The sequence below is a fragment of the Phascolarctos cinereus genome, unplaced genomic scaffold (assembly GCF_003287225.1).
Source record: "Phascolarctos cinereus isolate Bilbo 61053 unplaced genomic scaffold, phaCin_HiC Scaffold_8;HRSCAF=390, whole genome shotgun sequence".
Lineage (NCBI taxonomy): Eukaryota > Metazoa > Chordata > Mammalia > Diprotodontia > Phascolarctidae > Phascolarctos > Phascolarctos cinereus.
Genome location: NW_027556291.1, coordinates 53,323,201 through 53,347,769, shown reverse-complemented (window position 1 = coordinate 53,347,769; position 24,569 = coordinate 53,323,201). Strand labels below are relative to the sequence as shown.

The window sequence follows — 24,569 nt, the reverse complement described above, 5'->3', positions numbered from 1 at the left end:
GATTTGGCCAGGATTCCGGGGGGTGGTGGGGGAAGAGGAGGAGGGGGTGACTGATGGGGGCAGGCTGACATGCAGCCCCCAGGCTCCTTCTTACTCATTCCACAAATATTCTCCTTCAGCCATCCATTCATTCAACAAATACATATTCAAACACCTTCTTGTGGGCTGCATGGGGAGGGGGGCCTCAAATCCCCATTAGAAGGGGGCCGTGGCTGTCACAGAGATGGGACATTAGAGCTGAGCAAAGCACTTGCTTGGGGGCCAAAGATAATCTATCCTGATAGATGATATCAGCCTTATGAGCAAAGCAAGTTATTCTTAGCCATCCCCCACCCCACCCCCAACCTCTGTCCCAGCTCTTAACCCTCTCCCTATTAATATCCAATTCTTTCTCAAGATATGCAAAATCTAAAGATCCCCATTGGGTCCACTGGATTCCAGGAGGCAGGAATTGGGGGGGGGGCTCCTCTCATTCCTGCTGCTTGGAATTTCCCTGCCTCTTTATAAGTGATGAGCTTGCTTTTCTCCTAAAGGCTTTCCCTCAAGCAGAGAGGGGGGCCAATCAGTCAGGTAGCAAGGGAAATGTCAGCTTATTTCTGGGGAGGACTCTTGCCAAGAGGGCTCAGTGCCATGGGGTGCCCAGTGTCTGCAGCAGCCAGTGCTGCCAGTCACCACTTCGCCTTCCACCGGCTCACCCTCCAGGTCATTCCCACTCTCCCCCACCACGCCATGGAAAGGAATTCCAAGTCTGCAGGGGCTGAGGATTTTTCCCTGAATCTGTCCAGCAAGCCAGTGAGTCTCAGGGAGAGGCGGGATTGATGTCATGGTGGAACTGGTGGGAAGTGGGTCTTTAGGGCTGGGGTGGTGGCAATCTGATTTCATGATCAGTAGTGATCAAGCTAGGGCCTTTGACCCTCTCACCGGCCCAAAAATGATCACCTAGGGGCCTCGCTGCTGATTTTGAGGTTGGTAGGGGTAGGGCTGGTAATTAGTTCCTTCTTAGGCTGGGGAGAAGTTAAACCAAAGGATAGTCAGATCACCTGAATTTTGGGCTACAGGAAAAAAAAAGGGTGAGCAAACTCTGCATTTACCTGGGGCCCACTCATGGAGGGACCCCTTTTCCCCACCTTCTGCCCTCCCTATTTCAAAACTAACAATAAAAAAGTGTTAAAAGGGGTCAATGTGTATGTTCAGCTCCATGGAAAGTGCTCCCTCATGACAAAGGTCCACACTCTGTAATTTCATTCCGTGGATTGAAGGGACTCAACTGATCAGAGATTCCTTAATCAATATTCCTACCATACTCTCCCCCTAGTTAAAATATTTGCCAGAAAATCAAACTGGAGTGTGTTGGACACATTTTGGATAGTTCTCTGTAGATCTGGAGAGGTTCAAATGGCACTTCTGATGTTTTTGCTTGAGGTTCTAGAATCAAAATGTATGCTCCTACAGTTGAGGGTAGGCTCCCCATTCAGATTGTAAGGGATTTGGGGAGGGGGAGGAAGAAGAGAAGGAAACAAGGTGGCCTCTTGGGTTAGCTTTGACATTATATGAGCCCATGAGTCAATTGGCCTAGGCATGGTTACAGGTCCTGGGCTGTTGAATATTTTTTTTAATCAATTACATTTTCAAATGACACAAAGTTAGGAGAGATAATTACTATTCTGGATGACAGTGTCAGTATCCACCAAAATCTTGACTGGTTGGAATGTTGGGATGGGTCTAGTATGATGAAATTCACTAGAGATAAATGTAAAGTTTTAAATTTGGGTTAAAAAATCAACTTCCCAAGTACAGGATGGGGGAGGTGTGGCTGGAAAGCAGTTCATCTGAAAACGATCGAGGGGATCTTAGTGGACTGCAAACTCCATATGAGCCAAAAGTATGATGTGACAGCCAGGAAAACTAACGTAATCTTAGGTTGCATTCAGAGGCATAGTATCTGGTACAGAGGAGGTGCTAGTCCTTTTGCACTTTTGCACTTTGCCCTCGTCAGACTCCATCTGAAGAGTTGTATTTAGTCCTGGGCATTGATGTTTAAGAAGGACATTGATGGGCTAGAGAAAAGGGTGCCCTGGCAACTTTTCTTTGATAAGTCAATTAATAAATACTTAAGTGCCTACTATCTGTCAGGCACTATGCTAAGCACTCAAGATACAAAAAAGAGGCAAAAGACAGTCCAGTCCCTGCTGTCAAGAAACTCACTGTCTAATAGGATGAAAATAACTATGTACGAAATATATGCAGGATAAATAGGAGATAATTGACAGAGAGAAGGCAGTGGAATTAAGAGGAGATGGGAAAGGCTTCCTATAGAAGGTGGGATTTTAGCTGGGACTTGAAAGAAACCAGGAGGAGATGAGGTGGAAGAATGTCCCAGGCAAGGAGGATAGCAGATGAAAATGTCTAGAGTCAGGAGATGGAGTGGCTTTTTCAATCTACTCTGGCCTGAGGATTAAAGGAAAATTTAGCACCAACATCTAAGCAGGGCAATCCTGGGAACAGGGAAAAGAGACTCCAATTCCCTAATCTCCATGTAGAATCTGTGAAAGGCTTCCCATCCAGGGAATTCATTCCTCCTACCCCAACACCCCCTCACACCTCATGGTCATAAATTCTAGAGCACAGCATCGTGCAAAACCTGACAGTGTGCCTCAGTTTACACATCCAGCATGTTCAGAAGAGTCATGCTAAGAATCGAATACTCTTTCACGGGCACTGGAGAATTTGCTCTTTAAAGGAGACCTGTGGAAAATGGTTCTATTAAACAAAATATTCTTCCATAAAGTATGTAAACGCTCCCTACTTCATCCTTAGCAGTCCATTGACAAGTATTTCTGGGCCTTGTCTATTGCCTAGGACTAACTTAGCACTTGAGGAAATCAATGTTTTTGTAGGCTGGGTTTTCTTAAGCATAGGCCCTTCTAGGTGTGAAGTGGACTCCTACCTTCTAGGCACTACAGGCAAGAGTGGTGAGATTACCCCTATGACATTCACTTTAATTTGGAAGGACCCACAAGTTCATTAGCTGGGGACTCCCTCCAGTAGCACAGAGAGTCAACCCTCCTTTAATTAGGCCTTCCTGGACAGTTTTGTAGGAAAGCAGAAGGGAGGTGCCAACTCTTCTTAAGTAAGCGATTCGATCAATCAGTCAATCAACAAACATTTATTAAGCACCTACTATGTTCTAGACCCTGTGCTACATGAAGATCTTTGAACAAGATCATTTGCCTTATAACTCCAACTACTTTTCTCTTTGACCAGCCATCACTCTTGTACAGGTTGTTTTCCCCTATTAGAATGCAAGCATTTGAGGGTCACAACTGCCTTACTTCCTTGTGTTTGTAACCCCAGTGCTTAGCATAATGTGTGACACATAACAAGTGCTTAGCAAATGCTTTTTCATTCCTTCCTTCCTTCCTCCCTTCATTCATTCATTCACAACGGTCCCACAATTCCTTAGCAGGGCCCTTTCAAGCTTGGCAGAACCCCCCAGGGCTGGGGCTGATAGAGCCTGAAAGAACTCAGGGGGCCCTTCATGTCACAAGGAGGCATCAGACACCTCCTATTCCAGCCCCATAGCCACATGGGACACAGTTCACTACACTGTCAGCAACTATAGAGTCACTTACCCAGAGATTGCTGAGTTTTCAAGCAGCTCCTCTAATAAATATGAAACAGTCTGACCTTTTGGGTGAGGTTCCCCTCTACCTGCAAGCTAGAGAGAGCCCAACAGGCTTGCTACCCCCTTAATATTTGGGTCACACTTTCCATTCATTCTTCTAGTCCTCTGAGGTGGGCAGTGTAGGTATCATAGAGACATTTGGCAGGTGAGGAAACTGAGGCCCCAGAAAAGGATTTCTCTAAGGTCACATGGCTGACAAGTAGCAGAGTCCAGCCTTGAGTCCACCTGACCCTTAAGTCTATCCTGTACCCTCCTGGCAGGATTGCATCTACTGGAATCTGGAATCAGTGGTAACTAGCTCTGAGAGTCACCAATTTTCCATGAGAGTAAGCTGCTCACCATTGGGAATAGGACTGTCCCCCCCCCCCAACACACAGCTCCCAATCTGAAGAGAAGATGGGTATGGGGCAAGGAAACAATGGGCCTAACCAAGGAAACGTAGAGGGGAGTGGAGGTGACCAGAGTGGGCAAGGACCAGAGAAAAGGAAGCTGGCCTGAAGATAAAGGGGCCAGTGAAAGTCTCAGCCTATGCAAAGATTAGGGGTGAGGAGCTCTAAGAACAGGCCTTGTAGACCTTCCAATAATCCAGAAGATTCCTGAGCTCATCAGTGTGGGAGCTCCTGCCCTCAGAGCAGATGTCCTCTGACACAGGAGGTGCTAAGTAAACATTTCTGAAGGAAGGAAGGAAAGAAGGGAGGGAGGGAGGGAGAGAAGGAAGGAGAGGAAGAGAGAGAAGGAGAGGAAGGAAGGGAGATGAAGGAAGAAAGGAAGGAAGGAAGGAAGGAAGGAAGGAAGGAAGGAAGGAAGGAAAGAAGGAAGAAAATGAGAGAGGGAGGGAAGGAAGGGAGGGAAGGAGAGGAAGGGAGGAAGAAGGAGGGAAGGAAAGAAGGAAGGAAGAGAGAGATATAGAGGAAGGAAAGAAGAGAGGGAGGAAGAGAGGGAAGGAGAGGAAGGAAAGGAGAGGGGGAAATAGAGAAAAGGAAGGAAAGAATGGAGGAAGAGAGAGGGAGGGAGGAAGGAAGGAAGAGAATGAGGGAGGGAAGGGAGAAAGGGAAGGAGAGGAAGGGAGGGAAAATAAGGAAGGAAGGAAAGGAAGGAGGGAAGGGAGAGGTGGATGAAGAAAAGAAGGGAGGGAGGAAGGAAGTGAGGAAGGAAGGGAAGGAGGGAAAGAGTGAAAGAGAGGGTGGAAGCTGTAAGAGAAGAAAGGAAGGAAAAGGGTGGGAAGGAGGAAGATGTATCCATGTAAACCTGTCAGAGCATAGTCTAAGCCAGGCTAGCATCTAGAGAGTGGTATCTCGAGGGCAGCCCATCACTGCAGTGGCCCTTAAGAGGCCTTCCTGACTTTTTGCTTTTTGGTGGTTGCTTCAGAGCCATGGATCCCCGAAGCTCCCCACTCCCCAGAGTCAGATTTCAGAGCTAAGCTTCCCCCACCCACCCAACCCATCTACGCATCCTCCCCCCCCCCACCTCCTCAGCCAAGGGTCCTCCTGACCCAAGAGGCCTTGCTGCTGGCTCAGGATTCCCTCTGTTCCTCCAGGCACTGTTGCAGTGCCGGTAGCTGACCAGTACAACAATGCAGTTGCTGTTGAGACTCAGCCAGCAGGCAGGGTGAAGGGAGTCCAACCTTGTATGCTGCTGAAGCAAGGAGTCTTGGCAGGTCCCCAGGGAGCAAAGAGCAAGCCACAAGCCAGATGGACCTGAGGAGGGTCCCAATGCCCCTGGGCCTGGTGGCTGGGTTATTATCATTATTATCTTCATTATTATCATCACTGCTAGTGTCTCAGTGAGTGAGAGAACTATATTCCTTCAATCAAGGAGAATAATTGAGTGCTTCTATTTGCCAGACCCGTGGGAGAGTCAGAGCCACAGACAGACATCATCTTAGCCAAGCTCTGCCCTCTCTTTGCTTGCAGTCTAGCTGGAGAGACAAAGCCAATTCCATGTGCACATGGTCCATACTTATAGTGTACATTGAGGAGGCCCAGAATTGTGCATGTGCCCATCCCTCAAAGCAAGGAGATGGGGCAGAGGAGATCAGGAGAGGACTAAAGCATTCCATGGGAGGCCAGGGCAGCTGGAAGGCTTAGTGGAAGAGGTAGGTCCCTAGCTGGGCCTTGGAATTGAGGCTGGATTTGGGCAAGGAAGATAGGGGAGGGCATTCCAGATTGGAAAGCATCTTGAGGGGATGCTGAATACCTGGTCTAGTCAGAGAGGAGGGTTGTTTTGGTGAATAATGGGAGATAAGAACACCCAAAGGGTAGGTTTAGGGTCAGCTAATGGAGAGCCTTGAATGTCAGGATCAGGAGATTTGACTTTAGGCTAGGAGTTCTTAACCTTTGTGGTTTAAACCTTTAATCTTTGTGAGAGCCTACTCATCTTTGTGGGTGTCCTGGAACCCCTGGGCAAGTCAGGAGAAGCCCGTGGACCATTCCTTCTCCGAATCACATTTTTAAGTCCATAAAATAAAATACAAAAGATTTATTACAAAGGAAACCAATTCTATCAGAGTTTGATGTTGTTCAGTCATGTCCAACTGTTTGTGGACCCATTCGGAGTTTTCTTGGCAAAGATACTGGAGTAGTTTGCCGTTTCCTTCTCCAGCTCATTTTACAGATGAGGAAACTGAGGCAAACAGGGTGGAGTGACTTGTCCAGGGTCACACAGCTAGTAGGTATCTAAGACCAGATTTGAATTCTGGTCTTCCTGCCTCCAACCTGTAGCTCTATCCACTGCAGCACCACCTAGATGCTCTGAATTATGTCAGAATAAGACTCAGAGCTGAAAGTGTCAACGGATTATAATTTAGAGCTAGAAGGAAATATCAAGGTCACCTAGTCCCAGATCTTGAGCTACAAGGGTCCTCAGAGGCCATCGAACCTGGCTCTCTCATTTTCTGGTAGAGGAAACCAAGGGCCAAAGAATGGAAATGATTTGTTTAAGGTCTCAATAGGATAATGAGTCTAGAGTAGAGGTCCTTGAATCCAAGCCTCTCATTTTACGGGGTGTGGGGGGGGTGGGGGGGGTGGCCCTGAAGGCTGATGATATGAAGTGACTTGTCCTGGGTCACACAGGCAAGGTTTTCTGAGTGTGGGCAATATGATCAAACCTGTGTCTTTGGAAGATTGATTTGGCAGTTTGGCGTGGGAAAAAATGGAAAGGAGAAAAACAGAGGAAGAGAGGCCAGTTAGGTACTCACTATGGATGCTCCAGGCAAGAGGTAGTGTGGGCCTGGACCAGAGTGTTAGTGGAGAAAAGGGGACAGATACAGGAAATAACATGGAATGTACAGGACTTGGCAACTGTTGGATGTGGGGGTAAGTTTCCATTAAATGCTCCATTGAAAAGGACTTGGTAGTGAGAAGGGTCAAGCTTAAGTGTCAGATGGAGCCTGGGTGGCCTGGGAGGCTAGTGTGGGGGCAGGAGCTAATCAGAAAGAGGAAGGAGAGCCAGTTTAGGGCTAAGGAAGAGAAGCTTGCTGTAAACATGCTGAGTTGGAGACCATTCTAGTCATCTGACTCTGATCTCTTTAGGTAGGCCAAGGAACCAGGCTGGGTTTTCCTTTATTGCTTTAGTCAGCAGGGTCAGCTCTTGCTTAACTGCCCTGGTAGGAATCCAGAACAGTGGTCTCTAAACAGTGGATTATCCAAAAAACCATTTTAACTTGGCTTTGGGAAACCTACACTGAGCCTACTCATCTTTCCAGGCCTGGCTCGAGACCCCTCCCCCCACCCCTTCCCCTCCACAAAGTCTTTCTTGACTGTTCCAACCCTTCTCTGAAATCTTGCAAAAGTCAGTAATTCAAAGCTGAGCATGTCTCTGAGCAGATCCCTTCACCTCTTCGGGACTCAGTTTCCTCAGCTATAAAATGAATGGGTTAGACTAGATGATTCCTTAGGTCCCTTCCAATTCTATCTATGTCAATGATCTTAGGTAACTGTGTGACCTTGGGGAGCTCACTTCTCTTCTTTAAGCCTCAGTTTCCCCCTTTGTAAAATGAGGGAGTTGGACTAGATCTCGGCCTCCGAGGCTCTTTTTAGGCTCTAGATCTGGGATCCTAATTATTTCTGACCATTTTCAGACTAGGGAGGTCTAGAACAGGGATCATAGAATTCTAGAGGTATAAGGAACCCCAGAGACAAATTCTCTCGAGAAGGTAGGTATCTGAAGCCCAGGTTGGTAAAGGGATTTACCAAGTGCTCTGTAGCAGGTTAGAGGCAGAATTGAGACTCAAAGCTGTCTTCCCACCTCCCAGTTAGTACACCAGGCCATGCTGTCTCCTGTGGTAGACATTGTCTCTTACGAGCTAACTGAAGAGCCTAAGGAAAGCTTACTGTCTTTGCCATCCTTCCAATAGGCACACAACAGTCATCGGTTTATTGTTGTTCAGTCATTTCAGTTGTGTCTGACTCTTTGTGACCCTCTTGGACCCTTTTAGGGTTTTCTTGGCAGAGATACTGGAGGGCTTTGCCATTTCCTTCTCTGGCTCATTTTACAGATGAGGAAACTGAGGCAAACAGGTGCAGTGACTTGCCCATTTGAACTCAGGTCTTCCTGACTCCAGGCCCAGTATTCTATGCACTATGCCACATCTTCCTAAGTTCAAATCTGGCCTCAGACACTGGCTGTGTGACCCTGGGCAAGTCACTTCACTCTGCCTCAGTTTCTTCATCTGTAAAATGAGCCAGAGAAGGAAATGGCAAACCACTCTGGTATCTCTGCCAAGAAAACCCCAAACAGGGTCACCAAAAGTCAGACACAGCTGAAAAATGACTGAACAACAAAGGCTTCCCAAAGGAGTGAATCTCCAACAGTGAAACTTCAGGCAACAAAAAAGTGACCCAATGAAACTTGCCCCAGTGATAGCACTATTGGGCATATATCTCCAAAAAGATCAAAGAAAGAAGAAAAGGACCCACATGTACAAAAATATTTGTAGCAGTTCTTTTTTTGTGGCAAAACTGGAAACTAAAGGGGTGCCCAATTTGCGGAATGGCTGAACAAATTATGGTATGTGAATGTAATGGGAATGTTACAAATTACGAAAGGAACTGTTTTAGAGAATCCCAGGAAGACTTGAATGAACTGATGCAGAGTGAAGTGAACAGAGCCATGAGAACAATTTATACAATAATAATATTAGAAAGACAATCAACTTTGAAAGACTTGAGAGGGGCAGCTAGGTGGCGCAATGGATAGAGCACTGGCCCTGGATTCAGAAGGACCTGAGTTCAAATCTGGCCTCAGACATATAACACTTACTTGCTGTGTGACCCTGGGCAAGTCACTTAACCCCATTGCCTAGCCAAAAAAAAAAAAAAAAGAAAGAAAGCAAAGAAAGACTTCAGAACGCTGATCATCACAATGACCAACCACAATCCCAGAAGGCCCAGGATGAAGCATGTTACCCATTTCCTGAGAGTGCAGTGATGGACAGAGGGTACAGAATGTGGCAACTTGTTTTGCTCGATTATACATATTTGTAATAGGACTTTCATTTTTCTTTTCTTTTTTCCAATGGAGGAAAGGTAAGTGGGAGGGAGAGAAAATAGATTTTTGGTCATCAAATACATTTTAACTAAAAAAGTATTTCAGGTGCACTAAAGATGAGGGAAATTGAGAAGTGGGGGGTATACTTCAACAATATATAGGGCTATACTGAAAAGATTGTGTGGTTCTCCTCACTTCCTCTGACAGAACCCCATCCTACCTTAAGAATCTTCCCCTCTCAAGGCCTACCTGAGGCTGGCTCATTCTGTAGTCTAATCCTTGAGACCCTAGCCACTCAGAGTTAAGGAGAACCAAGGGTGGCAGGAATGAATGTTGACATAAGCAGGCCTGGGAGTAGGGTAGAAATTGATGAGATTGAGAACAGAGCTGGCCCCTCAATGAAAAGATTCCTGAATTTAAGTCAGAGGGGATAGTATCTTACTCCCCTCCTCCAAAAAAACAACCCCAAAAAGAGAGAAATCCTGCCTTTGGTAACAAAGGGTTGGATTATGGGAAAATGGAACTTTGAAATGCAGCCAGCTCTTGAGTGGTTTTCCATTTATTTTTGGCCAGTGGGATGGGCTGTTGGAAAGTTTTTTTTTTCTTTTTCCAAAAAAGGGGGTTGTATTTTGTCTTGGTTCCAGGAGAATGAGAATGAAGGGAACCAGCTTCACTCAGAGGACCCGGACGAGGACGAGGCCCAGGCCACTGAGCAACGGAGTCTGGCAGCCAAAATGCAGCAAGTGAAAAATTACGTGTGGGACCCTGAGAAGAGGGAGTTTTTAGGCCGGTCAGGCAAGAGCTGGAGTAAGTGGGAATTATCTGCTTTGCTTTGTGTCTTTGCACCCCTGCCGATTTGTGACCCTGGGATAGATGACTCCAATGCCTCTCACAGCACGACTTGGGAGCCCCCCCTGGAAAGGGCCTTGGGGCCAAGCCCACCCCACTGGAGTTCCTCCAAGGAAATAGTGGTACAAATGATGGGGCTGTCAGGCTGTCAGCTGGGGCTGGGAAAACTTTTGGTCATGAAGAAGTTTGGGATGACCAAGGAGTGTAGTCAGAATCTTGGTAGCTAAAGCTGGAGTGGACCCACAAGTTTTCTTAGTTCAATCACTCCATTTAAGAGAGGAGGAAACAGGCCCAGAGAGGAGAAGAGAGTTCAGAGGATCTTATCTCTGGAGCCTAGAAGGGGCTTTTGAGGGCATCTAGGCCAACCCTAGGAGGAAAGTGAGGCCCAGTGAGGGGAAGGGACTTGTCCAAGGTCATACATAGGATCCTAGGTCTAGAGCTTGAGGGACCTCAGAAGTCAGCAAGCTTGATCCTCTCATTTACAGAAGAGGAAACTGAGGCCCAGGGAGGGGAAGGGACTTGCCAGAAGCCCCAGAAGTGGCGAGTGGCTGAGCCAGGATTTGAACCTTTGACTCCAAATCCAGTACTCTTTCCATTGTTCCACACTGGTCACACAAGCGAGTCAGTAACAAAACCTGAATCCAAACCCAGGTCATAGGATCGTGTATAAAGAATCTGAAGGAAACTTCAAGGTCATTGAGCCCAACCCCCTCATTTTACAGAGGAAGAAACTGAGGCCAAGAAGTGATTTGCCCAAGGTCACATAGAGAGTAAATGGCAGAGTGGTGGGTCTTCTAGCTTCAAATTATTTTGTTCTACCATACCCTCTAATGTGCCTTAACCCCATGGTACACCTAGGCTTCTTTCTTAAAGAAAATCTGAATTCACAGAAGAGATTCATAGCAGATTCTTCACTTTTTAATTGAATTTAATCCAGTTCGAGCCCTTACTATGCAGAAGGCACTGTGCTAGGCCACTGGAGAGACAAAGACAAAAAGCAAAATGGTCATTACCTGCAAGGGATGTGTACTCTTCTGGAGTATACAAGTATGAAGTATACAAGTACAGACAGGGTAATACAAGGAGGGCCGGAATAGCAGTAACTGGGATGGGGAAAGGGGGAGTGCACAGGTAAGGCGGGTGGTAGGAGGTGGCATCTGGGCCGAGTCTTAAACAAAGGTCAAGTTCTAGATTAGTAGAGTTCATCAGCGACCAAGTTCTACACTGGGGGAGGGGGGGGGAATGTGCCTGAGTTCAGCGAATACCTTGGCCAGTTGGCCACAAGATAGAGTGTGTGAAGGGAAAGGAAATATGTAACAGGGAACGGGAGGCTGGCAACCAGATTGGGGAGGGCCTCATAGGCCTCACTGAGTTTGTATTTTATCCTATAGGGAACAAAGGAGCCAGAGGGAAAGTTCTCAAATGTAGTTTTGCCAAGCTGCTTCTGGTAGCTGCATGGGGGCTGGACTAGGAAGGAGACTCAGATGGGATTCTTTACTTCAGAAAAAGATTCCCCACTGGGTTCCTTTAAAGCACCAGTTCCCGGAGGGCAGCAAAGTGTTGGTTTGCAGATGATTGACTTTCTGACAGTCAGGCTGGGAGAAGAAACTGGGAAAATGACAGCTAGCAGGGTAGCTGAAGAGCCCTCAGAAGAGGAAGATAAATTAAGCATCCTGGGGGGAAACAACAACACTTTTGAGACAATGGGAAGATAGGATTTAAGTTTACAAAACATGATTTCCATACATTTGTGCAAAGTATGACTCAACTTTCAATCAAACCACATGAAATAGAACTGTATTTTGCGGCTAGTTATCTCCTTTCTATAGGAGATAGCCCAGAGAGCAAGAAAAGCCATGGGCTCTTCATGGGCAAAGCTGCTTATTCATACTGGTGATCATTTAGCAAATACTGCACGTTTACCAAAACGTAAAGGCAGTTTGGGCAAATATGAGTAACGGCTAGAAAGCTGACCTCTGGGCTCCAGTCCCACGTCTGATCCATACTGGCTGTATGGCCATGGGCAAGTCATTTAACCTCTTAGTACCCTCCCCCCAGACAATTCTCCAAAACTAGTTGGCCCAGTGTGCTGACCTGTGTTGGTAAAGGGAATTTCCTCACCTGGGAGTTTGTCACACCAATGAATTAACCAAAATTGTGCCCCCCTTGTTTTATTCTTAACACAGACACCTTACTGCTGAGATTTGGGTGGGAAAGGGAAGGGAGGTATTAGCCAAAGAGGTTGGGTTAATCCTGGTGGCTTCTGTGGACAGCTCCTACTCTATAATTCCACCCTGGGCCCCCACTTCAGAAGCTTTGGCAAATGCCCCAATGAAGAGGTGCGAACAATGGTTCACCCACAGGTCGTCCTTTCCCTCTAGGGAATAGAGCCCTTTCTACTCCTCCACCTGCCTGCAGAAAAGCGTCCAGCAGCCTGTGGTTTGTTCTGTTGCTCTGCGTGACACCCAAGGGTAGATTTGATGAGCATTTTCCCCAGAAGAGTGGACTGTCTGGCTCAGGGCCTTCTGGCAGCTGGTAGATGAACTCACCTCCGTAAGAGTGACTTTAGGACCTAAGTGGAGGCAGTCAGAGATAGGTACCACCCCATCCCAACTCCCAGAGGAGCTGGTCTTGAACCTTCTAGGTATGGGCGAAGCAGAAGTGAGGCAGTGAAATTCTGGAGGCAGTGTTAAGATAAGAGAGCAGGCGCTCTTGAGATGGAGGCAGGATCTGAACCCAGCTCCCCGCACTCAAAGCCTCCAGTCTATTCCTATGGCCCCATGCTGCTGGTAACTTCACCTTGTATGTCAGAGGAGAAATCACCCTCCTAAGAAGGAGAGGCAAGGAGGTGAGTGGCTGGTGTGGATCAGGGCCCTGCAGAGGGTGTGGTCAGTATAGCCTCTGCCACAGGCTCCACGGGACAGGAAGACAGTGCAGATGTAACGGGCTTAAGCTGCTGCCTGGGTTAGCAGTGGACTAGTTAAGTCAGACAGAGCCCTCATGGCCAAGCAGTTCCCAAGGCCTGTAGATGCTACCTATCTGTCCGGAATCTGTCCTCTCCTCTTGCTTTTGCGTCCCCCTCCCTAGTTCAGGACCTCAGGCCCACCCACCTGGGAGGATTCTTCTGCCTACACTCTCTCTCCTTCCAAATTAACCTTCTCTCAGCAGAAATCTGATCGCCATTGTCCTGCTCAAAACCCTGTCGTGGCTCCCCATTGCCTCTATGGCCCTAACTCCTTTATCTGGCTTTCTGGTCTGGCTCCAGCAGACTTCTAGGTTCCCTTTGGACATGATACCCTCCTGCCTTTGTTCTTGCTGTGCCTTATACCTGTAAGGCCCTCCTGCCCACTTTGGCCCCCTTGAATTCCTCCCTGTTTAAATCCCCACATTTTAAAATCCAAGTCATATGCCTCCCCCATCCCCCAACTGGACACCTCCCTAGTAATGATGGTCCCCTTCCTCCTCAGACCTCATATAGCCTTTTGTGTCATTCTTATGCCTTACTCTGTAATAATGGATATTATCTGCATTCATGTCGTTTAAGATTTGTTTATTTAATAAACATTTATTAAGCACTTAGTGTATTCTAGGCACAGGAGATAGGAAGACAAAGGCAAAACGTTTGTTGTTCAAGGAGTTTACATTCTGTTGTAGGAAGGAGCATAGAAGCTGAGCCTCAGAGGTAAAGGGGAAGGTGGGAGGGCATTCTAGGCATAGGCTACGAAGGTGGGTGGTGGAATATCCTATACCAGGAATAACGAGAAGGCCAATGGCTGGACCACAGAGCCCATGAAAGGCAGTAATGTGCAGTGAGCCTAGGAAAGTAGGCTGTGGGGGGATTGTGAAGGGTTAAAGCCAAATAAATGACAGAGCAGTTTGTAGCTGATCCTAGAGACCATAGGAAGCTCCGGAAACTTCTTGGGAAGGGGAGTGACATGGTCAGACTACAATTTGATGGCAATGTAGAGGATAGAATGGAGTGGGGAGAGACGAGCCAGGGAGATCAGTTAGGAGGCTGCTGTGATAGTCTGGGTGAGGGGAGGAGAGCCTGAGCTAGCATGGTGGCTGTGTAAGTGCACAGACGGGTCGGCGTGGAGAGACGGAGGGGAGGAGAAATGGCCAGATTTGGCACCTTGCTGGATGGGGAAGTGTGGGGGTGGAATTCTCTCTACTCCCCATGTGACTCATCAAAACTCTGGCTCTGTGCATAGTAGGCACATAAAAAAAATCTTTGGAAACTGAGGGTGAAGTTGAAGGGATGCTCACACTGTAGCCCAAGTCAGAGAACAGTACAAGCCCATAACTGAACAAGAAGACCTCTCCTTCCCACTCTGGCCCTGTCTGGAAATGTAGATCCTTTGCCCAGGGGACAGGGTACAATGGGGAGGCACAGTGTGGAATGGATATGTGGATGCCTTTGCCAGGGGACAGGCAATGGGTAGGATGGGGGGGCAGGGGACAGGCAGTAAGTAGGATAGTGGGGCAGAAGACAGACAGTGAGTATGATAGGGGGTAGGCAGGAGACAGGCAGTGGGTAGGATTGGGGGGGCAGGGGATGGACAGTGGGTAGGATGGGGGTGCAGCACAGCATTCTGTCCCTGCCAGATGGATGGCATTTGTCCTGAACCACTGTCTTCTGGGAAGATTGGCTGAGCTGAGGCCTCCCCTCACCCCAGGAGAGAAGGAGACTGACCCAGAGGAATGATCTAAACAGTGACTCACCCTCCTTCGCTTCATCCCTAAGAGCCCAGCCTTTCAAGCCTTTCCCAGAAGGATTGCAGATAGGGAGAGGGAAGCTGGGCCAGGGTTGGGAAGGGCCCTGTGCTGGGGCCTGGCAGCAGGGAAGGATTCCATCGCCTCACCCCCAACATCTCAGCTCCCCCCTCAGCTCCCATTCCCACCCCTCAGACTGGTCCTCTACCACCTCATCCTTCCTATGGCCCTGCTCCCGACGTACTCGGCTAGGCTTCCATTCCCTCTCCCTGCTCTCTGCTCTGGGATCAGACTAAGGAGTGTAATGGGTAATCCTCAGGCTGGGAGCATTTTACCAGTCTGGGTCAATATTATCAGGCCAGGACAGCTTTAAAGAATTCAGCTATTGTCCACCATTAGCACTGGAGCTTGAAATAGTTTGTCATCTTAACCCTAGCAGGAGGTGTTCTTGGCTATGGGGAAAAGGAACAGAAGGTTTGAATGGGGGTGGGGGAGAGCCCAGATAAGCCATTGTCATTGGGCAGCCCTGAACAGCCAGGGGGAGGGTGCCATGGTATAGTAGAAACAGCGCTGACTTGGGAGTCAGAGGACCTGGGTCAAATACCACCTCTGACACTTAATACCTATGTGACCTGGAACAAGTTACTTTGCTACTGATGTACTGACTGACTTCTCCCTGGGCCTCAGCTTCCTTCTCTGTAAAATGAGGGGGTTGGGTTAGATGGCCTCTGAGACGCCTTCCAGCTGGAGGGTGAAGGAGCAGGGAAAACCAGCCTCCCGTAGCTTATTCCTGCACTGAGGCTTGGCTCTGGTTTTCAAAGGATTGGGAAGATGGCCTTAGGGAGGGGAAGTGGGAGACAAAGAACCCAACCTTGTCCCAGGCTCCGAAATCTCTGTCCTCCACGCAGCTGGAGAGAGCCTCTGGAGGGCTTGGGATCAGAGGACAATCGAGCAACAAGCATTTCTTGAGGGCCTACTATGTGTCAGGATAGACAATTCTGTTCTCCCTAGTTCTCCAGGGCTGCCCATCATTTCCCCCACCCCTGAGCACAGACTTTTGCTTTGGAGTCCCTCAGCGTTTAGCGTCCCCCACTCTACCCTAGGGGCAGACCCCATCACGGGGCAAGTCAGCCATGTCCAAGAGCCAGATGGCTCTCTCTTTCCATCAGGGATTCACCTGAATGAAATCCCACCCCAAGCGGTTCTTTTATTTCTGTCCTCGGCCCCTTTTCCTTCTCCCTCTATCTATCTTGGTGACTTCATCAGCTCCCGTGGGCTCAATTATCATCTCTATGCAAATGATTCCCAGCATAATTTATCCAGCCTAGTCTGTCTCCTGAGCGCCAAACCCCCCCCACACCAGCTGCCTATTAGACAGTTCCAACTGGATGGCTTGTAGACATCTCCAATTCAACATGTCCAAACCAGAATTCATTATCTTTTCCCCTAAACCCTCCCCTTTCGTAAGCTTCCCCTCACCTTTTTTTCGAGGATGCCGCCATCTTCCCAGGCTCTCGAGCCTGAAACGTTGGATTCATCCCTCACTCTTCCCAGGCCCTTGGCCCATGTGTTCAATCTCTTGCTAGGTCTTGTTGATTTGGCCTCAACCACGTCTGTAGCATCTGCCTTTCCCTTCACTCCCAGAGCCACCGCCTGAGTTCAAGCCCTCAGCACCTCTTGCCTGGACTCTTGCAATAGTGTCCTAGCTCTAATCCTGTGAAGCCACCTTCTTCTCTCCTCTCCAGTCCATCCCATACACAGGTGCTCAACTGATATTCCTAAAGCCCAGTCTGTCCATGGCACTCCCCTACTCAAAAACTTTTGTTGTCTTCCTGTTTCCCTCCAAGCTTAAACACATTTAAAGCTCTTACCAGCTGAGTGGAGGCAGCCTGGCACAGTGGGCAGAGCACTGGATGTGAGTCAGGAAGACCTGGATTCAAATCCCACCTCAGATACTTGCTAGCTGTATGACCCAGAGCAAGTCACTTAACCATCCTGGCTCTCAGTTATCTTATCTGTAAAATGAGGGAGCTGGGCTCAATGATATCTAACGCTTCTTGGAGCTCTAGATCTTGAAATCTATGGTCCTACCTTTCCAGCTTTGCTGCCCATCATTCCCCTTCATGCAGACTACAGTCCAGCCATGTTGGCTCCCTTGCCATCCCCTGTACGTGACAGTCCCTCTCCCTTCCTCATGCCTCTGCCAGGATGTCCTGAATGCTTGGAATGCCCTCCCTCCTAACCTCCAGAGCAATCCCTACCCCAGGAAGCCCACCCTGATTTCACCCTGCCTCTGACAAGCAGCTGTCACTTTCAACTGGGGAAGTCACTTTCACCCTTAGTGCTATAGGCAATTCTCCATGGAGATGAGTGTCCATTTGCTGGGGAGAAGGAACTCCCCACCTGGGGCTCCCTAGTCAAGTGAAATCCCACATCTTGTCCTTCTCCCCTTTCTTGAGAATATCTCTACTTGATCTCATCCTGTTTTCCCCTTGAAATCAGGGACTGCTTCATTTGTATCCTTAACACTTAACACAGTGCCTGGCACAGAATATGCATTTTGGTTGAGTCATTGACTGATTACAGAGGAAAAGTACAAAGGTGACCTTCAGGTAGGGCCCTGTTCCCAAATGGTCACAGATTCCAAATGAATGAGATCTGCCAGAATGAGGATTTAGCAGCCACTGATGGGGCAGAGGGGTGGGGAAGTGGGGCCATGGATCCCATCGTTCCACGGTCTTAAGTAGACAAGGGAGTGTGGGCTCTTCTTATTTCAGAGCTGCTGGGCCTACGAGGTGGAGATTTGGGGGAGACCCTGACCCGTTCTTCTTTTGGCTCCTACTATAGGTCTGATTTTACTCTTCTACCTTCTCTTCTATGCCTTCCTGGCTGGGATGTTCACTCTGTGTATGTATACCATGTTGCTGACCATCAGCCCTTACATCCCGATCTACAGGGATCGAGTGAGTCCCCCTGGTAAGTGAGTCCCCAAGACCAGTACCAAGACCATCCTGTACCACTCTCTCAAGGCTGTCTGCACCACTTGGCCAGCCTCTGCTCCCTACCAGCTCTTCCCGGCAATGACTTAAGGATGCAATTATTAAGAGGGAATGTAAAATGGAACTTGGCAAATGGTGGTCCATTTCATTTTGATTGCCTGGGGTGGGGGAGGAAATGGTTTCATGGGAATAAAGATTCATCTTTAAAGGGCTTGGGACTGAGCCTGGGTTAATCTAAGCAAAGTCCCTTTCCCTTGCCAGGAGTTATGATCAGGCCCTACATATCCACCTTTGCCTTCAACTTCAACGTATCGGAACGTAGCACATGGGTTTCTTACGTGGACAGCTTGCATCACTTCCTTCAAGGTAAGTTCATCATCCAGATGGGGAAGATGGGAAAAGTGCCCCGGCAGGTAGAGGGTTACCCTCTGAGGTCCCTTCCAGCTTGGGCCAAGGCTAGTTGGAAGGGGCAGGACTAATAATCATGCCCATTTGGCTTTCATTTGCGTTTCACAGAAATCCAATGAAATGGGTAATACTCTCAAGTATTCTAATGCCCTGATGGGGCCTATGCTCTCATCTCTCTGCTGATATTCCCTGCAATACTTTACATTATGACCCAACCCTACCTGACCCAATCCATGCCCTCCCAGAAGTTCAACCACCTCATTGGGTCACCCAACGTGTTGGAGGCCTTCCTCTATGTCTCCTGACATCCCGAGGATACCAGTGGGGCATCTGAGCTATCAACAGGTCATCTCCCACCATGTGACCAGAACATCTTCATTTTTGTGCATACATTTCCTTGACAATATCCTTTACTCCTGTTTTTCCCCCCAAATTAGTGCAGTGAGAAAAACACTGGCAGTAGAAACAGAGGACCTAGGTTCAAATCCCACTTCTAATGCTTACTGCCTGTAAGACCTTGAGCAAGTCCCTTCCCTTTTCTGGGTCCCAATTTCCTTATGTGGAAAATGAAGAGGTTGGCCTAAATGGTCTCTAAGAGCCCTTCCAGCTCTGGATTCATGCTCCCATGATTCTGACTGACCTTGAGAAAGTCACCTCCCTAGGCCTCAGTTTCTTTATCTGGAAAATGAGGAGATTGGATTAGATGGCCTCTAATATCCTTCTAGCTCTAAGTCTATAACCCAACCCTGTGTGTGACCTTGGATGAGTCCTCAGTTTTCTTAACTGGAAAATGAGAAGGATCGGACTAGCTGGTCTCTGAGGTCCCTGCCAACTCTACACCCATAGGCCTCTCCTTCACCTTCTATGTGATACTTTTCTTTCTATTTTTTTTTTTTTTGGCTAAGCAGTGGGGTTTAGTGACTTGCCCAAGGTCACACAGCTAGCGAGTGTTTTGTGTCTGAGGTCAGATTTGAACTCAGGCCCTCCTGAGTCCAGGGCTGGTACTCTATCTACTGCACTATCTAGCTGCCCCTATGTTATACTTATTTTTAATTTCTTGGGGACCACTGTTTCATGTTTCACGGACATATTAACACCCAGTAGGAAAGTGGGATGAAAAGATGGGCCTTTGTTTCTGGGTGGCACTATAGGCATCATTATCCCCATTTTTAAGATAAAGAAACTGGGGCCTGGGAGATATAGTGAGATACTCATGATCATACAGCTAGTAAATATCAGAGGTAGAATTTGAATCCAGGACTCTCTTGAGCAGTGTTTTTTTTTTCCACACTGACCCATTTTGTAAGGAAGAGAGATCATTTCTCAGGGCTAGAGACTTTCCATGGAGATAGCTAGTATCTGTCCTTCTTGGCATATCTGGGACCAGTGGTACAGAAGGGCTGGAGACCCTGATTTAAGCATTTTGCCCCTAAATGTGCCAGCTGAAATTAGGGTTAGAATCATTGGCTCCATCTCTCTGGGCTCTCTGGAGGATCAACTATCAGTAGTTAAGTTAAGCAAATAATGCAGTGGTTGTATTTACTGAGCCATCAATTTTCGTAATAGAGGGAGATGGGTGGCTCATTGGATAGATCACTAGGCCTGCAGTCAGGAAGATCTGAGTTCAAATCCTGCCTCAGACACTGCTAGCTGTGTGACCCTGGGTGAGTTACTTAAACTTGGTCTCAGTTTCCTCATCTGTAAAATAGGGATAGTAAGAGCATTCACCTCCCAGAGTCATGAGGATCAAATGAGATATTTGTCAAGTGCTTAGCACAGTACCTGGCACACAGTAGGTGCTTAATAAATACCTGTTTTCTTCCTTCCTACCAAAGAGTTCAGAGAACTATAAATCTTCCGAGCTGGAGAGGCAGTTAGAACACAAACAGTCAGGGCTAGGAGGGACCTCGGGGACGTCCCAGTGACAGAAGATTGTTGGGTTGTTACAGTGGCCACTGCACAGTTTTCATCCTTGTTACTCAATTTCAGCCACTGGCCAATCAGATGATGAGCCTGAGAGCAGAAGTCAGAGGGGGAAAGCCAGTCAAATGAGTTTAACTGTCTTAACATGGCTGGAGAGAGGCACTGTGGTAGAAAAGGCTGAGCCTTTTCTGGGCTGAGCCAGGTTTGAGACCCAGCTTTTCATGACCTTTGTATGACCAAGGTCATAATATGCCCTTGGGCAAGTTTCTGAGCCTGAACCTCTTTCTGAGCTTGATTTTCTGTTTATGCAATGAGGAGCTCAGAGTAGAAGCAACATAGAACAGTAGAAATATACTGGCTATGTACATAGTCAGAGGGCTTGGGTTCAAATCCCACGACTTATATTTATTATTTGTACAAATCACTCCACTCCTTTCCTCAATGGTAAGGTGACAAGGGTGGGGGCAGCTAGGTGGTGCAGTGGATAGAGCACCGGCCCTGGAGTCAGGAGGACCTGAGTTCAAATCCGGCCTCAGACCAAACACTTGACACTTACTAGCTGTGTGACCCTGGGCAATTCACTTAACCTCATTGCCTAGCCAAAAAAATAAATTAGATAGATAGATAGATAGATAGATAGATAGATAGATAAAAGATGACAAGGGTGGACTAGATGGCGTCTGATGTCCCTTCCAGCTTGAGATGTGTGTCCCATATAATGATTCAAGTACTGGATTTCAAGTCAAAAAGATATGGGTTCAAATTCTGCCTCTAATACTCTATAACCACAGATGAGGCACTTCTCTCTGCCTCAGTAAAAAGACAAGGTTAGACTAGATGGTTTCTGAAGCTCTTCTAGCTCGAAATTCATGATCCTGTGTTCCTAAGTTACTAACCTCCCTGGGCCTCAATTTCCTCCTCTGTAAAATGAGAGGGCTGGGCTAGATGGTCTTTGAGCTTCCTCACAGCTATAGAGCTCAGATGGTCTCTAAAGTTCTTTGCAGCTCCAATATTTTATAAATTTCTGTGAACAACTGTAAGCAACAGGACAACTGTTGAGGAGAGGGGATGGCCAAAAGGAACAGGTCTCAGAAACAGAAATATCTTGTAAGCAGAGGATCAGTTTCATTCCCATGAGGCTGTGAGGTTTTGCAATAAGGGTCAGGCCCATGTCATATTATTTTTAGTGGAAATACCTCAAGAGGAACAATAAGTATGTGACTTCAGCTTCTATTTCAAAAATTATTTATGTGAACATAGTTGTTTTTCTAAAAAAGACCAGTGGAAAAAACACCCTTAAACTGAATGTAGCTTTGTTTAAAAAAAAAATTGTGCAGCTATAAACAGAAGCTGATTTCCATTTTCTAAGGGGGCCCTGTTAATATCAAATCCAACAAACAAATGGTCTAGCCCTGGAGTCAGGGCAGCCCGTTGTTAGCTTCAGTTCTCACCTACTATAAGCATGCAGCCTGACCAGAAAGAAGCACGAAGGGACTGGCCTTAAGATGAGGGTGGTGAGTGGGTCTGAGTGATACCCAACATCTGGAACAGGAATACAGAAAAAGGAGCCAGGGAGGTTACTGATGTTCAGAGATCCGGCTGAGGGGCATCTAACATCCCAGGAAACCCGGTAATGGGCTCCATTTTCAGGCTGCCATTCTAGATGCTGCAGACCTAGCCACCCTCCAGACCAAGGGAAGGGGAAATGAAACCTTAAAAGTCTCAATTTTCTTATCTTTAAAATGGGGAAGGGAGGGTCTCAGTAGCACTAGCTGCCTTGCAAGGATATTATGAAGATGAAATGAAAAAGTGGAGATGAGGGGCAGCTAGGTGGCGCAGTGGATAGAGCTCTGGCCTTGGAGTCAGGAGGACCTCAGTTCAAATCCAGCCTCAGACACATAACACTCACTAGCTGTGTGACCCTGGGCAAGTCACTTAACCCCAACTGCCTCACCAAAAAAAAAAAAAGGTAAAAAGGAAAAAAAGAAAAAGTGGAGATAAAAGCACCAGGGTGAATTGTAAAAATGCTAAGTACATGTGAGAGGTAGCAAGTGATAGGGGAGAGAAAGCAGCCTTGGCATAGGGAAGACCAGGATTCAAGTCCCATCTCAGACACATACTGGCTGTGAGATCCTGGGCTAGTCTCTTTAATTCTCAATACCCCGGGCATACTTCTAAGATGATAACTTACAGAGATGATGTCAGCCTGCCCTGTTAAAGGGACTTTCCTCATTGGAAATGAAATCACAAGTTATTGTCATTTTTATTAGTAGTAGTAGTAGTAGTAGTAGTAGTTAGCCAACCTCAAAATTAAGACCTGAATTCAATGTCACCTCTGATATATCCTACCTACATCACCCTGGGCAAATAATTTGCTTAACCTCTCACTGCACCAGGCGGCTCTCTCTGACTATGAATTGAAAAGAAGATGTCAATCTGCATTAGTGTAGTTTCTTCACCTGGGAGCTCCTCCCAGCAATAAAATTACAGATCCACTCCAAACAAACTCGTACAGATCAGTTATGAGTGGGGATGGAATAGTTAACTCAGAGTTCCCTTTGAACACCAGGATTCTATTTATTATAATATATTATATACCATTATATACCGAATGCCTGTATTACCATAACGCCTCCTCACCTGCCCAGCCATGATTAATTTCTGTTTTCAAAACCCATTGATTGAACATCTGCTGTGTGATCCGCCCTCTGGAGGCAGGATTAGCCAACCCTGTGCTCCTGGGGGAAGCCTCAAAGAATAGCTACCAGGGCCATAGGCTCCTACATCTTGAGCTGGAAGGGAATGCAGAAGTCAGTTAGTCAAATCCCGACAGTGTCACAGATGAGACTGGATCCCAAGACTTGTCATTTCAGAGCTAGGGCTTTGTACCACGTGGCACTACCTGTTGCTTGATTGACTGATTGGGGGCAGGGGTGGGAGTGAGGAGAGGGAGTTGGTGGAGAGCGCTGAATGCATGACTGCTGCTCCCAGAACCCAAGATGGAAGGCTGCTTGAAAGGAGCGTGGAGGGAGGCCTGCCCATGGCGCCAGCCTCAATTTATCCTCCCTCTGACTACAGCATACAATGACAGCATTCAAGATGAAAAGAATATGAACTGCACTCCCGGGAAGTATTTCATCCAGGAGGGAGCAGAGGACAAAGAGAAGAAAGCTTGTCAGTTCAAGCGCTCATTTCTGGGGAACTGTTCGGGCCTCCAAGATCCAACGTTTGGCTATTCCACTGGGCAACCTTGTGTCCTTTTGAAGATGAACCGGGTAAGGTCTGCCTATGGCACAGTTCTTGCTGCTCTCAGACAAACCTGCTCCCAGAGTCATCAGTGAAAAGAGAAGGAGCTTCAGGGCTCTGGTGCCCTATGCCTCTATCTACACCGGGGGTGGGGAACCTGTGGCCTTGAGGCCACAGTCCTGGATTCAAATTCCACCTCTTAATAAAAGGATTTGTTCTGTGAAGTTTAGGTTCAGTCAACCAGTACTTGAGGACCTAGAGGGCCACATGTGGCCTCAAGGCCACAGGTTCCCCACCTCTGGTCAACACACTCAATGGATGTGTCCATTTCTCCTGAAGGTAGCAGCCAGCTCAGTCAAAGCAAATTTTATCTTTGAGCCCACACATTCCACTCTCAGTTGGCACCCATCATATGTTTTTCTTTCTCTCAAAAATTTTTCAATGGTAAATTTTATTTTGACACCTAATGCAATACTTCAGCATATTTTCAACTGAATACCCCAGAATGTGATATAATCCTTGAAAACAGTTAAGTAAAGCAATATAAAAGAATGAGTAAGATTGATCACACTCAATAAGGTTGCAAAGTGCTCTTATCTCCACTTTAAAAGGTAGCTAGGTGCAACAGTGGATAGAGTGTTGGACTTGGGGTGTAAAAGATCTGAGTTCAAATTCTGCCTTAGACACTGAGTGTGTAATGCTGGGCAAGTCATTTTACCTGACTGGTCCAGTTTCCTCATCTGTAAAATAAGAATAATAAACGTCTTATTCCCAGGGTAGTTGTATGGATAAAATGAGATATTTGTAAAGTGCTTACCAAACCTTAAAATGCTATTTAAATGCTAGCTATTATTGTCACTTTGTTTATAAAAGGGGGGTACAGATGGCGGTAGGGTACTTAGAAAACCCCAGGGAATCATCAAAGAAATTAATCACAATGAATAACAGCTTCAGCAAAGGAGTAGGATACAAAATAAAGTCAAAAAATGAATAGCATTTCTATATAGTACTAACAAAGACCAGAAAGAAATGAGAAATTCCACTCAAAATAACCACAAAATGCATTAGGTATCTGGGAGTTAACCTATCAAGACACTTGCAAGATTTCTACAGGGGGGTCTCAAAAGTCTTCGTGCTGTTTTAAGCTGTTAGAGCTTAATAGTTTTAAGCTATTAAACTGCACGAAGACTTTTGAGACCTCCTGTGTAAAACTATAAAACATTCTTTACAGAAATAAAGACAAATAATTGAGGGGATAG

The 24,569-nt window shown here is 47.1% G+C and overlaps 1 protein-coding gene across 1 annotated transcript in view; it reads left to right on the top strand.

Moving 5' to 3' along the window:
* The first annotated feature begins 531 nt into the window (after positions 1-531).
* Positions 532-24,569, top strand: part of ATP1B4 (ATPase Na+/K+ transporting family member beta 4) — a 43,179-nt gene continuing 19,141 nt past the window's right edge. The window contains exons 1-5 of the mRNA XM_020975144.2: positions 532-792; positions 9,817-9,979; positions 17,582-17,710; positions 17,995-18,099; positions 23,143-23,339. Coding sequence (XP_020830803.1) covers positions 583-792; positions 9,817-9,979; positions 17,582-17,710; positions 17,995-18,099; positions 23,143-23,339 — 804 coding nt within the window. The 5' untranslated portion in view covers positions 532-582. The remainder of the gene's footprint in view (positions 793-9,816; positions 9,980-17,581; positions 17,711-17,994; positions 18,100-23,142; positions 23,340-24,569) is intronic.